The sequence below is a fragment of the Bombus huntii genome, chromosome 4, assembly GCF_024542735.1.
Source record: "Bombus huntii isolate Logan2020A chromosome 4, iyBomHunt1.1, whole genome shotgun sequence".
NCBI classification, from domain to species: Eukaryota; Metazoa; Arthropoda; class Insecta; order Hymenoptera; family Apidae; genus Bombus; species Bombus huntii.
This window is the reverse complement of record NC_066241.1, coordinates 9,006,750-9,021,937: the sequence shown is the minus strand read 5'-3', so window position 1 is coordinate 9,021,937 and position 15,188 is coordinate 9,006,750. Positions and strand designations below refer to the sequence as shown.

Here is a 15,188-nt window from a genome sequence, read left to right as displayed (position 1 = left end):
ACATTCTCTTGCGAAATCCTTGATGAAGTCATCAAGGAATATACGACATATATAAATAAGCTTAAAATTTAGGCTAGAACCAATCACCAATGCGGTATCAATGTATCACGTGACCGTGTTCCCCACATCCCGAAAATTTCCATCATCTACAGTCCCATTGGTTATTGTTCCTGGTTATTTTGTGTCCATTATTAAAACAAGCATTATTTACGAAGGATGAAGCAATAAGAATTATTGTCTGCAAAATGGTATACTTCGGAAGATTTATATTTCTTATGCGGTCGGATAACCTATTGCGCACAAGGTCAAGTTCAAATAAACATTATAATAAAATAAATTTTTACAAATAGTTTCGAAGTAATGTGAATAATGGTTAATCCCTTGTTCCACGTGTGAATTAGTTTCTTGTTGACATTATTATTCAATCTCCATATATTTAGTTTCAGATCACATATTATTTAATACACACAGCATAACTTATTTTTTAACTTTAATGATATAACAACTTTTCTTGTTATACATGATTTGTAAAGAATATTTCTTTAATCATATGTTTCATAAAACAATATTTCATTATTTTAGAAATTGCTTATTAAATTTGTACCAAAATGCCTCAAAAAGCACATTGAATCGGTTAAAAGATACAATCTTGCCACCAAAACCAAAGAAGCCAGAACCTCCGTTTCTTTTATATGTGAAACATGTTAAACCCAGATTTCTCAAAGAAACACCTGATATGAGATATTCACTGATATTAAAGAGAGCATCCAAGGAATGGGCAGAATTAGATTTTACCGGAAAGGAATGTTTTATAGACCAATATAATACAAATTTTGAAGTATATAAGAATGAATTAAAAGAATATAATGATTCTCTTACCGACGAACAAAAACAATTATGGAAAAAAAAGAAAAAAGAATATGAAAAAATTAATAGTGATGTAGGTAATAAACGGGTAACTGTGTTGCATTAAGTCATATTATTAATTCATTTTTCATTGATAAATTCATTTTTTATTGATTAGTATAAAGTTTAAAATCAATTGCAGAAACATGAAATGCTTGGAAAACCAAAGAAGCCACCAAATGCATATTTTTGTTATATATCATCAAAGAAAAATAATAAAAATCCAGATATGACTAGTAAGGTATGGCAAACTAATTTCTAATTAACTAAGGTTGTTTTATCTATCAGTGATTAATAAAATCAATAATTAGGAATGGGTAAAATTATTGACCACAAGTTGGAAAGAATTATCAGAAGCAGAGAAGGAATCATATATCACAGAAGCTACTCAACTTCAGACACAATACTATAAGGATTTAGAAAAGTGGGAGATGGAAATGATACAATCTGGTCATATTGATGTTGTGAGATCTAAAATTTTAACAAAATATAAGAATGCTAAAAAAGAAAATAAGGAATAAAAATTAAAGTGCTCTATTCTATTTTAACTAATTATTTCTATCCAATAAGTTAACAGCAATTTATTTCAATTATATTCAATAACGTTATTATACATTTTGTAAGTTAATGTGGTGATAATAGAAAAGTATGTTGAATCATTTAGAAATTGCATTTAACAAAAGATTTATAAACTTATAAATGAATTTACTACACTGCATAAGCTCCTTTAAGTCATTAAAATAAATTTAAAGCACACAATCTATCTTAGGTCATACCATAAGTTCGTGCCGACTTTTGTGTTTGTTAAGATATATCCTTTGTGAGATTTGCTGGGTGTTTCCTTTTTAGTCTTCTTTCTATGGTTGTGTTGATCGTTTCCGTTGCCAGCCGGTTCGGGTGCGTTGCTATTCTTTCTCTGTACCTTCTTGCGAATCTGCTAATCTCTTCCTTAACCGATGGTATTCCAAGGTCTTTTCGTATGTCCTCGTTTCTAACGTACCATGGGGCGTTTACAATTGATCTAAGAATTTTAGCTTGGATTGTCTCTATTTTGCTTATATGGACTTTTGTGTATACATTTCATGTGTCGATTTATAAACATACGGCGATAAGGGACCAATGCATTTGAGCTTAGCTAATCGAGAACAGGCTAAAGCAGATTTTCGTGGGTATAAGATCGTAATATAGTGAACACAGTGACTTCTAACAGTAAAAAATCATGAGTGAAATGCGTATCCATTTTCGACATCTCATGTTATATGAATTTCGGAAAGGAAGTTCTGTAACAATTGCCACGAAAAACATATGTGCTGTTTACGGAGAAAATGCGCTTTCATCTCGCACCTGTAGGAAGTGGTTCCAAGGTTTTAGAGGTGGGAATTTCTGTTTAGAAGACGAGGAACGCTCCGGGCGTCCTCCTCAGACAGACGAAGATAAAATTCGGGATCTTGTTGAAAAATCACGAAGTTTGACAGTTCAAGAGATGTCAAATGTTCTGAAAATACCTAAGACAACGATTCATAGGTGTTTAAAAAAAATAACATATATAACCGTTCGAAAAACGGCACGAACTTATGGGATGACCTAATACTAAAAAATTAAAATATGATGAAAGACTAGATGCGAATGTCTTTTAAATAATATTTGTATTTTTTCTAGTATATATCTTCATATTCTTTTGTGAATAACGTTTGTCATTTGAAGAGCAAAATTTTATCTTTTCACTAAATATATTCACTTTTAATTTATACTATGTGTCCTTTTTACATAACTCCTTGAATCAACTGTTAAGTTTATTTTATTTGTTTCAATTTGAATGGAATTGTGCTATGTGTTTATACATACTGCATAAATAGTTTATTGTAATTAAAATCACGTATTAATAGATTCAATAAAAGGATTAAACATTTATGTCAGTAAATAAACAAATACAACATGAATAAATTTAATTTCATATTATTAAACTTCAACCAATTCGGTCGTTTTTCCTTGATGAAAAAAATTATTGAAAACAAAAATTTAGTTTACTAGAAACAATTAGATTACATTTTCGTTACATTACGTATTTACTTATTAATCAAATTAATTAATTAAAGTATGGTCGTATACGTATACGACCATGGTATGTACGCGCACCGGCAGTAGGAGTTACATAGTAAGTTAAGAAAGTATGTAACGCTGTTGCAGACTTGTGACATCACGCGTTCTTCAGATATATTTGGTACGTAACCAGAAAAGTTCAGTTTTTCTAACTTTTAATTGTATATCATTCTTTTATTTTTAATAATTTTTTAAAAAATAAAAATACGTCTAAAATTTTTTCTTGTTGAATTCATTTACATATTAGTGAAAAATGAGGAGCAAACGAATTCTACTGATTTTATATTATTATAATTGTGTATTGTAAAGATTTGATTGACATGCTACATATTTGTCGGAGATGAAAGGACACCGGAGCCTTCCCTCTGAAACTTCGGGAAAATCCGTAAAATTGTAATTAAAGTTTACAGTTGTAATTAAACAATTTGCCATCATCCTGCCCAATTGTAATTGTTTGCGATTTGTGATAATAAATTTGGGCTCAAGGCGACCATCAGCCGCCGAACGTAACCGCGGTCAACGGGACGGGCGCTTCGTTTAACAAAGGTATGGAGCGATAGTATGACCCTCATTAAAAGAAATACCCATAGATGTACCTGACAGTAAAATATTCCAACGGTTCCTCCGAACAATGAATACCAGATGTTGAGGCACTTACAAGGCACAAGTGCAGTTAACCTGAAGACCCGTCATAAAACCTGGGTTTTTGTTAATTAAGGTTTTTCAAACGGACAGGCAGCCTTTGTCCCAAATTGACCAATTGACAGCGACGTCAATTTCCCTTACTTTCGGAACGAGGGCTATACTCGACGAATCCGATGATCTCGTGTCCTTAGACACACCCCATCATAGTTTTCCTCGGTGGCATCATCGGAACGAAAATTCATTCTTTCTTGAGATCTCATCGACGAAGAGAGTAGCGCTTTACGATCTGTAAGTATTACACGTTTGAGTCAGATTGTGTGAGCAAGTATATCTATCATCCCGTGGATTCGTTATCGAACCTAAGACCAACGTCACTAGTATCGCAAGTGCCCAACCACCGCGGTTGATCGTCGAATCGGTAGTATCCATACTCGTATTACCAGGCCGTACCGTCGTTATAACACAGCGATGGCCAATTCCAATGAAGATCTATCAAACGCCCACAACCCTATTCATGACGCTTCTCTGACATATTTATATTTTTTTTTTATAATAATTTGGGCAAAGTCGACGAATCATATGTTTAATTACATTTCATATCTAATTTACATGGTTAAGATAATAGGAATGTCTGTATTATATAAACAGTAAAAGAATCCATAATATATTAATGTGAAACTGAAGATATATAAAGCTAAATCTCCAACTATCATATGACTTATTGTTACTAATTTTTTTAATTGATAAGTTAACTCAGGCTTAACATTGCATAAGATCAAAGCAGCATACAGTAGATTATTCTCTTGCATTTCTCGTGTATTCTTATAGTTGTACAAACGTCCCAGCATTACTAGAAAGTATGGTATTGTGATTGTCTGTAATATTTAATCCAGTATTTATTAGTACAACAAAATTCCAAGAATTTCAGTTTTTGATAAGTATCTATAATTACCTTCCCAAATAAATGATCCAGTTGTAATATGAGTAGAATATTGACAATAACAGCCAATAATATATAATTTATGCGATTTGTTAATAATGGAAGTGACAAACTTTTTGTCTCATATGAAGTACTGTCAATACCTTCAAGATTAATACTTAAATTACCAAGATTATCTATAATATTTTTGTAAAAATATAATTTCAATATTATATTGCATATTACCTGATATATCGCTATTTATATTTGGATATAAAGTTTCATTTTGTATATCTGGAGCAGTGAATGTTTGACTGAACGAACCTAAATGTATACTCTGGACTAGAATGATATAAGAATGAATATAAAAATATATTTTTAATAGTTATCTTTTATAATGAATGAAAATAAGTAAATTATATTTACCTTTTGATTCATTATCGTTGTCTCTACCAGTAATTTTCAATAACCGTTTCTCTGAATTTTCCAAAATTCTCCTTCTTCTGGCGTTTCTTTTGGCATTAATATCTTCCATGTTTCCTGCTGTATATTAATTAATTAAATATCAGCAGCTAAAATGTATCTTCCTTTTTAACTTAATATACATGCATGATATTGGCATAATTTAAAGAAGTAATCTTTGAAATCTATAAATACAACGTACGACGTATAATACATTGATCTATCACATAAAATTTGCAAAATTCATTTGCAATATCAATAATCGATAATCAAACGTTAACGATAAACAAAGAATGTTATTGACTTCCATTTACAGAACAAAATTTCGGATTATTAATTAGTTGCATTTATAAAAAAGGCTTAAATATTATGGTTTTTAGCAAACAATGATTTTAGGAATTGGAAATCATTATAACTCTGCCTACAACGTGTAATGATTAATTTCTAAAATTATAAATGTCAATCTCATCGAATCGACAGAATTAGAGCGTAAATAGCAATGCCACTAACAGATATAAATTTATAATTCAGTTGTTTAATTTCACTTTATTATTTGTTTATGTTAACAGGTTAAACATAAAACAAACTTTTACCAAACAATTCTTACTCTTACATAATTTTAGTTGGTATTTAAACATATATATATTGTGTAAAATATGTGATTCAAATGTAAATTAAGCTGCGTATCGCATGAGATTCCGAACCGTTACTGCATGCACAATGAAAAGGCAGCATATATTTAAGACGTGTTTACAAATAAGTACGCTTGCATTTCAGTAAAATCTGGCTAGGCATCACGGCTTTTGGCGGGTTAAACATACCTTGTTAGTGTTGAAGTTTTAGCGAAATATAATAATGGGCGATAAAGACGGTGGTAAGATTAATGTTAATTACTTTACATTTTTTTTAGCTTTTCTAATTATTTTTATAGTTAAGTCTATTAGTTGTTTGCCGTTTCAAAGAATGCTTTCAGTATTATGATAAACAAGGATATCTTTTTCAACATTTCTTTTTCACAAATTTCTATGAAAAATAAAGCTTATTGTTTAAAATTGGTTTGATTTATCATTATTATTTCATTTTGTTTTACATTAAGACATAAAGTATTCTTACGTCGTAAATACAGCATGTGTGATGGAATTGTATTTCGATAGGTTATAATGTTACAAAAAGATACGACTTTCATTAGTTAAAATATTGATTTTTTAATTCTGGCACTGTACGTTTTTTCCTAATTATATTAATCGAGCGACGAATCGATTTATATTTTCGTACCATTTTCATATTTTGAATGCTTCATTATATGATTGTATAATGTAAAAAATCATTTAATCATGTATATATGTTAATATTTGTATACATTTTAATTTTTTCTTAAATATTCTGTTTCTTTTATTTCACAAGTTATTTAATTGTAGAAACTTTTGACGATGCTGTGGAAGAAAGAGTTATCAATGAAGAATATAAAATATGGAAAAAAAATACTCCGTTTTTATATGATCTTGTGATGACACATGCTTTAGAATGGCCATCTTTAACTGCTCAATGGTTACCAGATGTAACTAGACCAGAAGGAAAGGATTATTCTGTACATCGTCTTATTTTGGGCACTCATACTTCGGACGAACAGAATCATTTACTTATAGCTAGTGTACAATTACCGAATGAGGATGCTCAATTTGATGCATCTCACTATGATAATGAGAAAGGAGAATTTGGAGGATTTGGTTCTGTTAGCGGAAAGATAGAAATTGAAATAAAAATAAATCACGAAGGAGAGGTAAATAGAGCACGATATATGCCACAAAACCCGTGTGTAATTGCAACCAAAACACCATCTAGCGATGTCCTTGTTTTCGATTATACAAAACATCCAAGTAAACCAGATCCTAATGGTGAATGCCAGCCTGATCTAAGGTGAATACATTTTTGTATATTTATTAGAGGTAACAAAACTCATATAATGATGGTTTTAATATCTTTGATGTCAGATTAAGGGGACACCAAAAAGAAGGATATGGTCTATCATGGAATCCAAACTTGAATGGATATTTGCTCAGTGCATCTGATGATCATACAATTTGTTTATGGGATATTAATGCACCCCCTAAAGAAAATCGTGTGATAGATGCAAAAACAATCTTTACTGGACATACTGCTGTCGTTGAGGATGTGGCTTGGCATCTGTTACATGAATCTTTATTTGGATCTGTCGCGGATGATCAGAAATTGATGATCTGGGACACAAGGTAATTATATGTCATCACACAAAGTCATTGACGATCAAAACAACATAAATATTGTTACAATTAACTTTTTTAATTGCTCGTCTTATTTTTACAATTATTAGATGTAATAATACCAGTAAACCAAGTCATACAGTTGATGCTCACACTGCCGAAGTGAATTGCTTGAGTTTTAATCCATATTCGGAATTTATTCTTGCGACTGGCAGTGCCGATAAAACAGTAGCGCTTTGGGACTTGAGGAATCTTAAATTAAAATTACATTCTTTCGAATCTCACAAAGACGAGATCTTTCAAGTTCAGTGGTCACCGCATAACGAGACGATATTAGCTAGTAGCGGTACAGACAGGCGTCTTCATGTGTGGGATCTTAGTAAAATTGGCGAGGAGCAATCCAGCGAAGATGCTGAAGATGGACCACCCGAGTTACTGGTATATAATATGTTCCTTTCTTTTTTCTTTTTTTTTTTTTCTTTTTTTTTTTTTTTTTTTTTAACTATGTAGGACCTCGAAATTCCTAAGATATTACTAATGCGTTTACATTTTCTATAGTTTATTCATGGTGGTCATACCGCAAAAATTAGTGATTTTTCGTGGAATCCAAATGAGCCTTGGGTCATATGTTCTGTATCGGAAGACAATATAATGCAAGTGTGGCAAATGGCGGAAAATATTTACAATGATGAAGAACCAGACACACCAGCGAGTGAATTAGAAGCTGGTGCTTCATAAAATGTATAAGAAAAGTAAGCAATTAAATTATTTGATACTGGAATTTTCTATCAACATATGCGCATTTGCGTACATACACATGTGTGTGTGCTCATGCGAAACCAATGACCCAATTAGATTTAAGAAGACATTAAAGTGAATTTATACATTTAAACGAAAACGATCATCGAGAAGCAATAATACCTATTTTTATTACCGATCTTACGTCCGCTTGCAAACATATATATTAATTACACACACATTTCTATAATTAACTAAACAAGCGTCGCATGTGAACTTTTAATGTTTCTTAGAAATAATTGATATAATAGTATTTCATTGATTATAATATCACGATACATATTATGTACAAACTTCTAGAAAAATAATTTTTTCTCTACAAATTTCGTGATGTGTTGAAAGTTTTTACGTTTATATGTAAAATTAAGTGTGCACTGTACAATAGAATGAGTTTAAAATGGTTTTCGATGAAGTATAGTTTCTCTTTTTTTAATTCAAAGCATCATGTGTTTTAGTTTTGGTAAATGAAGATCGCAGGGTATCATTGCGAGATGATAGGAACACGTTTATGTTATTCGAATCTTATTAAATGTTTAACAACTCAAGTATTATCCTGAACATTTTGATTCCATTGGTTCTGAATTGATTGAAAATTGAGTGTAATTGTGAGCATTTGATGTATTTGACAATACCTTCTGATATAGTTCATTTTCATCTTCAACGTTATTTCGTCGACGTGGGACGAAATTCAATGAAAACTGAATAGTAAAAATATGTAGGAATAATTTGTGATAGAAGGGATTGAATTTACAATTCATATGAGATGACATTTTATTATTTTCATGCTTCTTCCATAAACGCGTAGATATCTTGTGTGTCTTTTGATATTTTAAATAATAAAATACATTACTCTTGTAAGATTTATATTTTTTTCTTTTTCTTTTTTCTTTTTTTTCCACTTTTTATTGCCCCTTCCATATTATTTTTCCTTGTTTTATCTCTAATTCTTTTCTTGTTTCTTTTCTTTTTCATATTAAATTTGTAATTGAATAACTATACTAGAAATAGAGATTGGAATAACTTTTGGCACTCGGTAGAGAAACGTACGAATATATTAAAGATAAAATCGCGATGAAACAAATTTTGTTCCCACAATTATACAGCCGTGTTTGAAAGCTCGTTATAAATTTCATCGAGTAAAGAATTCTTGCAAACGGTATGTGATCTATGTAGAGACGTTGTATCTTCATCGACGATATCCAACTGTGTGGTTCTGCAATATGAAAAAGATAAAAGTTACATTTTATCATGAAGATTTTTAAAGAATTAGATCGATTAATCGGATCCTTCATGTCATTACCAAAATTTGCCTGTCAAATACACGTCGCTTATAGAACGCGACCTCTGCCTGTTCGTGCATGCAAAACGAATCTTTAGCAAAATATAGAAATAGGTACGAACAAATTATTCTAGCGTTATATTTCATACGATCACATTACCTTTTACTGGCATTTTGTCGTTTAATACCGTCGAGTAAATTTACTACGGGCGGTGTTAATGTTGGACGAAATATCTGTAAGAAAAAGTGATAATGTATGTAATTTGAAACGATAGAGTATACATATGCTACTAATAATATATTTGTACCGTAACAGGAGCACTTCGCATTTCACGAAGATCAATATTTCTGAATAAATCATGTACAAGGAGCTCCTCAATAATCTTCTGACGATTAGATGATTCACCAAATATGAACTGGAGTAACTCGACGACCTGTACACAAACATTTCGATCGATTAGTGACCTTTTATTTTTATGAAATTTGTCGAAAACGTCGAGGAACAAGGGTTAGATAATTTAAAATGCTTGATAAATCATGATGCATAGAAATTGTTAGATCGCTTGTGTACGTACACATAAGTCATTGACAATGAGATAAAATATCGACCGTATTTATCATTATTAACGTTATTAACATAGCTGTTAGTATTTTTAACAAATCGATGGAGATAAATGGAGCAATAATGTGTGATATAATTAGTAACAAAGCGTGCGAACAAATGAAATAAAAAAAGAGCGAAAGCAAATAACGAACAGAAAGAAAGAATTTGTACTTGTGGATATATTTCAACGTCCGATAGATGCGTGGAATTTGGTTTAAACGATGGTAATTCGTATCCAGCGCACATCTCAAACAACATATGACCTGAAAGATGATAAATGTGATTGATCGTTGGAAAGTAGAGTGATAAAAGTAGAATTTAGATTCAAAGAATAGCTGAAATTAATCTTACCGAAACATATCATGTCAATCGAAATATTTTGCGAAATACGAGAAGCGATTAGTGGGTGTATTCGGCTGGTGAAACCGAGGAGCGTGTTTTCTAGGCCGGCGAGACGTGCGACACCATTTTGAACGAGCACATTTCCCGAATGTAAATGGATTACCGTTGGAAATCCTCTTTCTTTTAAAAAAGTCAACGCCTCTAGCACTTGACGACCCATTTGTTGAACCTGAGGTAAAGGAAGTCCTTTACCGCGAGAACCGTACTTCTGATTCCAGTCTTCGTTCCAACCCGTTCTTTCGATCTAGTGAAAAGAATAAAATAACATCTGAACATTTCATTTAATTCAAGCTTCTAAAATTAAACTCTCTATCTTTTATCTTATTCATTATCAGCAAATTAGTATGACTATCTATATACGATCATGATACCTACCCCGTATATCAAATCTTTCAGGCTGCCTTGACTGATTGGTTGAACTACGACCACGTAGTTTTGACTTTCCAATTCAAGGAAATCGATATCGAATATAGGGCATATATACGGATGTTGCAAGGCTAAGAATAAGTCGTTCAAAACGTTCTTTGTCAATGGAGTTATGCTCAATGAGCAGTTTCTATTTAACGGAGCTAACGTAATCAGTCGATCGGTTTTTAAAGAAGTATCTCTTACTATGAACCAATGTTTGTCCATTCTAGAGCCTGGTACAAATGAAAAGAAGATTAAAAATGATAATAGCATGGTCTGCGTGTCAGTCTATGCGTTAACGTTGTTTAGCACTTACATACTTATTAGTTACAAATAAAAACCAGCTGTATGAAAGGCTAACTAAGGTACAGAGACAAAGAGAATCGTCAACAATTTACCGAGATTATTCAGCTGCTTGACGAGACTGTAGCGCGGTGTTCTACGGATATAGGCCTGACAAATTGATAAGGCACGGTCCCTCGATCTTTTTTCCATTTCCATGTACTCGCCAACATTTTCGCAAACAGATGGTCCATGATCCAACGCTGTGTAATTATGCCTTCCATTCCTATTTTCAAGCATACAGAAAATTAATTTAATTTCCATCCGGTGCTTGCGATTTTAACGGAGACGAAGAGAAAATCGCCCCACATCGAATAAATGATAAATAATTTCTATTCAAATTCCATCAGCATATATCTACGGTAGTATTCGTAAAAATATTCGTATATTTATCATAGAAAACTTTTTCGTGTGTTTGTGTTATATAAAACACTTTGAAATTTTATTCGAACTATAATGAGACACGATTGCTATGTTTACATTGGCAAAATTTGAACCTAATTTGAATAATTGACTGTCCAAATACTTTAGGACGATTGTTCTCGTTGAAATTTTAACGCTGTATAATTATTTCAAGTTATCAAAATCGAACGAATCAGAATCAGGTGTGTATGCGTGCACGTTTTTCGATTAAAAAAAAAAGGAAAACTAAGAAAGAAACAGAATGCATTACCAATCAGTGGTATCATCTTCCAATATAGCCGAAAAATTATAATTTCGCTTATGAATAACTTCTTGTTCCAATGAACGATTCCTTGAGCGATACCAATAACAGATTAGATGTACACACCAACCACTACAAACTGGATCGGTCGCGTTATTAGCGAGCAGCCATCTCTCTCTACGAATACAAGGGTTTCATCTAATAAGATGACTATTGTAGTAATATCGATGTTTCACGAACGAACTCGTTTCTTTCATTCTCTATATCTCCAATTCATCTTACGAATTTTGCAAAAGTTAAGATAGATGAGAAAGAGAAAGACTCGCGCATTACCTGCGTTGTTGTACAACTGGTATTCGTTTACTTCGAGATCGTACATTTTGTGTACAATCGTGATGACGATCAATTATATCACAATCACTCGTTTCTGTTGTCATCGGAGGAAAATTTAATAAAAAATCATAATTTCAATATAATTACTTTCAAGCAAAGCCATATTTTAATATGGTTATATATATTTAGCGTTTATACGTACTATGTACGTATCATTTCGATCGAAAATGATCCAGAAACTCAGTTAACTATAACCTAGAAGAAAGATTGGTGATCGATTCGCTTTGTAAATGAATAGCAACTCAATTTTATTTGTGCTACTGGTTGTTTTAATGGTGTGTATCGTGAAATCGAGGGTCAAGTATACTCGAGGACGATCGATAGGTAACTGCTTGACAAACAATATTTCAGGAGTATTAACGTTTCGCGAATGACATGTAGATTAATCGAACAATACAATGAAGCTCGAACAATAATTACAGTCGAAACAGGAAAAGATCTACATATGTATTTACGTCAGACGTTTATCGTATCAATACTAACAAATTTCGATTTTAATGACGATGGATGTTCAAGTAGTGATATGCCTCACGTAGTGTTTTGCTGTCGTTAGCTGGAATTAGAATAACTCGGCTAGTATCGATCGTGCGAAACATTCCTCTCTGTCATGCTGGTATATACATATACATACATTAAATGGCAATGCTGCTGATAATTGTACGGACGTGGCACGTTAATATTAATAATAACATTAACAATGATTATGAACGAGATCATGAAACAAACTTGAGAATAAGAACAAGAGATGAAAAGATAGAAACAGGGGAAGAAGGGAAGGAAACAAGAAAAGAGAACGAATAGAAAGAAAACAGAAGAAAAAGAAGGCAAGAAGTAGAACGTACCTGACATCGGAATCCTTGCAACCTCGAGCAGCGGATACGCGACTAAATAGTATTTTAGCTAGATTGTCGATTTTGTTGGTCAATTGGTAACTCTTTTCTTCGTCGCTATCTTCATCTTCGATGCTCGCGCTTCTTCCACGACGAAGAGTGCCTCGAGCGGAAACTATAGCCTCGGAATCAAATTCGATGGCGCTCTGAGTCCTTCGATTAACGGCACGACGCTTTCGACGCGTCCTCGGACGTTCCTGCCAGAATCTATCGTGTCCGGTCACGTCCGACTCTTTGTGATCTTCGTCCTTTTTGTTCAAATTTTGATATAGATTGAACATTTTGCCCAGTTTTTCGCCTCATACAACGTTCTTCAAGTGTTCAAGTACACGCGTACTTCTACGTTCACTATTCTAACGCTAAATAACAATTTTTTTTACAATTTCTTTCTCCTCGCGGTTATCGATAATGGATGTTAGACATACACCATTTTGATGTTCACACTCTTTCCATTTATTAAAAGTTATTATAAATATTTCTACTGCGAACACAACGTGGTGTACGAAGTATAATACCGATCATCCACGATAAGCATTATATATCGCCTTGAGGTCATACAACTTGGGAAGTTGTCTTTCTTTTTTGGTTCGCTTTTCGATTCTAACACATATAATCGTTGGGCGTAAGATCGAAACGAATAAATTGTTCGATTTACTGTTTGATCGGTTATCGCGCGGGAAAAAATTCAAACGTCATGACCAAAAGGAGTACCGTTCTGGTACGATACTCGGTTGTTTTCGGCCATTTAGGACTATCAAACGGTCATTGTCACATTTTTTCCACATTGTATTAATCACTTACGCGAAAAGTATTTTGTCAAACGACGTCCCGTATCGTTATTTCGCGATTATCATATGGTCGTTTTGCGATTTCATTGATTTCATTTTTATTCGCTTGTATTCAGTCACGATTTATTCACTTGGTTATTTACCATTTCGTTATTGTAATTTAGTTCGTTGCTTCTCTATCACGTTGAAGAATGAATTTTAATCGTGTACTAATTTGTAATATCGCGTTGTATGTATGTCGACTCACATACACAAGTGCGCGCGAGCGCATGCACATATATATTCGAAGTGTCCAATGATCCCGCAGTGTAATTGATTTGAATAAAAAATTAAGAATAATATAGGATAAAATAGGAAGTAGACTAGATAGACGGTAATACGCGCGGTATTGCGGTGATGCAAACTGTAGAGCACCGCACTACCACCTAGCGAGGAGGACGGCCGAATACTGAATATTCGGTAAAGCCTCGTGCTAGTTTAGATCCCCCAGCCTGACACAGATTCGCTGGCCCAGCTGATTTTTACCTCGATTACTGGTAACTGCGCGTTTCCATCCCTGTTTTCTGGTGGAAATGCTCTGTGTTCGAAAGCATGCCGTTTTAATCCTTGTTTTTAATATTTATTGTTTACGATGGGATATTTTTCACCTTTACTGTTTATTATGAAACTTTATACCATTTTATAATATTTGGAAGGTTTTAACCGATGACAGCGCTATATTTGCATCCTTGAAATATATCTCTCGAGATATGTCGAAACAAAGTACCGTCAAAGATTTTGTTCAATCATTAAATTATAGTCGTTGAATAAAACAAACGAGAACTCGAATACTCTACCGTTATGCTTTTCCTTTTTGCATTTTTCGTATCACTGAAACGCATTGTGACGTAGATTATGGTGTATTTTCAGTGAATCTTGCGAGAAGCAGGAATTTTTTGTTTGTAAAAGACACGTTAAAAATGTATAAGAAAAATTCATTTCGTTTATTATTTATTCTTTTTATAGTTTTTTCGCTTGTAAGTGTTCTTCGTTGTACGACGTAGTAACGGAATTAAAAACGGAAATATGAATCCGATTAGATTTAGTTAAAACTAGGGCAACTCTGAGTATTTTAGATTTCTTCCGATTATCCTACTAAACTCGGAGACTGCACATATACACATGCGCGTGTTTTAATCTCGCATCGCAGTTTTACGGCTGCACTCAGGGACGTTTGTAAACATTTTAAGCGTCGATTATTCCTTTAGTTGTTCGACGAATTGGATCGTAATGCTTGTCTTAAGCTTAAAATTATTTCGAAATTTATGCTATGAAAAATTTTTGTTACAATTTGCTATTTTTGCAAAAT

General features: G+C 32.8%; 4 protein-coding genes across 21 annotated transcripts; 2 read left to right on the top strand and 2 right to left on the bottom strand.

Annotated features, from left to right (window-relative positions):
* Nucleotides 1-80: 80 nt before the first annotated feature.
* LOC126864847 (transcription factor A, mitochondrial) lies at nt 81-2,654 on the top strand. Of its 3 annotated transcripts, XM_050616689.1 has the most exons (4): nt 81-304; nt 583-955; nt 1,049-1,147; nt 1,218-2,654. In XM_050616689.1, the coding sequence occupies exons 1-4, from the start codon at nt 246-248 to the stop codon at nt 1,425-1,427; spliced, it is 741 nt and encodes a 246-aa protein (XP_050472646.1). In that variant the 5' UTR covers nt 81-245; the 3' UTR covers nt 1,428-2,654. The 3 variants fall into 3 exon arrangements, with proteins under 3 accessions (XP_050472646.1, XP_050472647.1, XP_050472645.1); XM_050616690.1 differs by lacking the exon at nt 81-304 and having other exon boundaries at nt 399-940; XM_050616688.1 differs by lacking the exon at nt 81-304 and having other exon boundaries at nt 399-955.
* Nucleotides 2,655-4,218: 1,564 nt separating this feature from the next.
* On the bottom strand, nt 4,219-5,776 carry LOC126864852 (uncharacterized). 7 transcript variants are annotated; one of them, XM_050616699.1, is made up of 5 exons: nt 5,646-5,776; nt 4,997-5,113; nt 4,817-4,912; nt 4,604-4,734; nt 4,219-4,526 (listed from the first exon to the last, which is right to left on the bottom strand). In XM_050616699.1, exons 1-5 carry the CDS (start codon nt 5,668-5,670, stop codon nt 4,257-4,259), a joined length of 639 nt encoding a protein of 212 aa, XP_050472656.1. In that variant the 5' UTR covers nt 5,671-5,776; the 3' UTR covers nt 4,219-4,256. The 7 variants fall into 7 exon arrangements, with proteins under 7 accessions (XP_050472656.1, XP_050472654.1, XP_050472661.1 ...); XM_050616697.1 differs by having other exon boundaries at nt 5,640-5,727; XM_050616704.1 differs by having other exon boundaries at nt 5,626-5,725.
* Nucleotides 5,766-9,962, top strand: LOC126864829 (chromatin assembly factor 1 p55 subunit). Of its 2 annotated transcripts, XM_050616651.1 has the most exons (6): nt 5,766-5,906; nt 6,451-6,949; nt 7,024-7,281; nt 7,383-7,710; nt 7,831-8,024; nt 9,666-9,962. In XM_050616651.1, the coding sequence occupies exons 1-5, from the start codon at nt 5,888-5,890 to the stop codon at nt 8,008-8,010; spliced, it is 1,284 nt and encodes a 427-aa protein (XP_050472608.1). In that variant the 5' UTR covers nt 5,766-5,887; the 3' UTR covers nt 8,011-8,024; nt 9,666-9,962. The 2 variants fall into 2 exon arrangements, with proteins under 2 accessions (XP_050472608.1, XP_050472607.1); XM_050616650.1 differs by lacking the exon at nt 9,666-9,962 and having other exon boundaries at nt 7,831-8,934.
* LOC126864826 (slowpoke-binding protein) lies at nt 8,828-14,669 on the bottom strand. Of its 9 annotated transcripts, none has more exons than XM_050616641.1 (10): nt 13,005-13,138; nt 12,103-12,357; nt 11,779-11,946; nt 11,162-11,331; nt 10,731-10,996; nt 10,305-10,599; nt 10,125-10,216; nt 9,658-9,783; nt 9,510-9,583; nt 8,828-9,283 (listed from the first exon to the last, which is right to left on the bottom strand). In XM_050616641.1, the coding sequence occupies exons 2-10, from the start codon at nt 12,204-12,206 to the stop codon at nt 9,166-9,168; spliced, it is 1,413 nt and encodes a 470-aa protein (XP_050472598.1). In that variant the 5' UTR covers nt 12,207-12,357; nt 13,005-13,138; the 3' UTR covers nt 8,828-9,165. The 9 variants fall into 9 exon arrangements, with proteins under 9 accessions (XP_050472598.1, XP_050472597.1, XP_050472600.1 ...); XM_050616640.1 differs by lacking the exon at nt 13,005-13,138 and adding an exon at nt 12,646-12,998; XM_050616643.1 differs by lacking the exons at nt 11,779-11,946; nt 12,103-12,357 and adding an exon at nt 9,371-9,418 and having other exon boundaries at nt 13,005-14,669.
* Between the last annotated feature and the right edge of the window lie 519 nt (nt 14,670-15,188).

Coding starts and splice junctions, on each gene's coding strand:
- LOC126864847 (XM_050616688.1), top strand. CDS start 521: ATGATTTGTAAAGAATATTTCTTTAATCATATGTTTCATAAAACAATA. Junction 956..1,048: donor GTGATGTAGGTAATAAACGG/GTAACTGTGTTG, acceptor AATCAATTGCAG/AAACATGAAATGCTTGGAAA. Junction 1,148..1,217: donor ATCCAGATATGACTAGTAAG/GTATGGCAAACT, acceptor ATCAATAATTAG/GAATGGGTAAAATTATTGAC.
- LOC126864829 (XM_050616651.1), top strand. Junction 6,950..7,023: donor GAATGCCAGCCTGATCTAAG/GTGAATACATTT, acceptor CTTTGATGTCAG/ATTAAGGGGACACCAAAAAG. Junction 7,282..7,382: donor TTGATGATCTGGGACACAAG/GTAATTATATGT, acceptor TACAATTATTAG/ATGTAATAATACCAGTAAAC.
- LOC126864852 (XM_050616697.1), bottom strand. CDS start 5,670: ATGTTTAAATACCAACTAAAATTATGTAAGA. Junction 5,114..5,639: donor CCAACTAAAATTATGTAAGA/GTAAGAATTGTT, acceptor ATTAATATACAG/CAGGAAACATGGAAGATATT. Junction 4,527..4,603: donor TGGATCATTTATTTGGGAAG/GTAATTATAGAT, acceptor TAAATATTACAG/ACAATCACAATACCATACTT.
- LOC126864826 (XM_050616638.1), bottom strand. CDS start 13,333: ATGTTCAATCTATATCAAAATTTGAACAAAAAGGACGAAGATCACAAA. Junction 10,600..10,730: donor TGAAAGATTTGATATACGGG/GTAGGTATCATG, acceptor TCTTTTCACTAG/ATCGAAAGAACGGGTTGGAA. Junction 9,284..9,509: donor CGACAAAATGCCAGTAAAAG/GTAATGTGATCG, acceptor TTCATATTGCAG/AACCACACAGTTGGATATCG.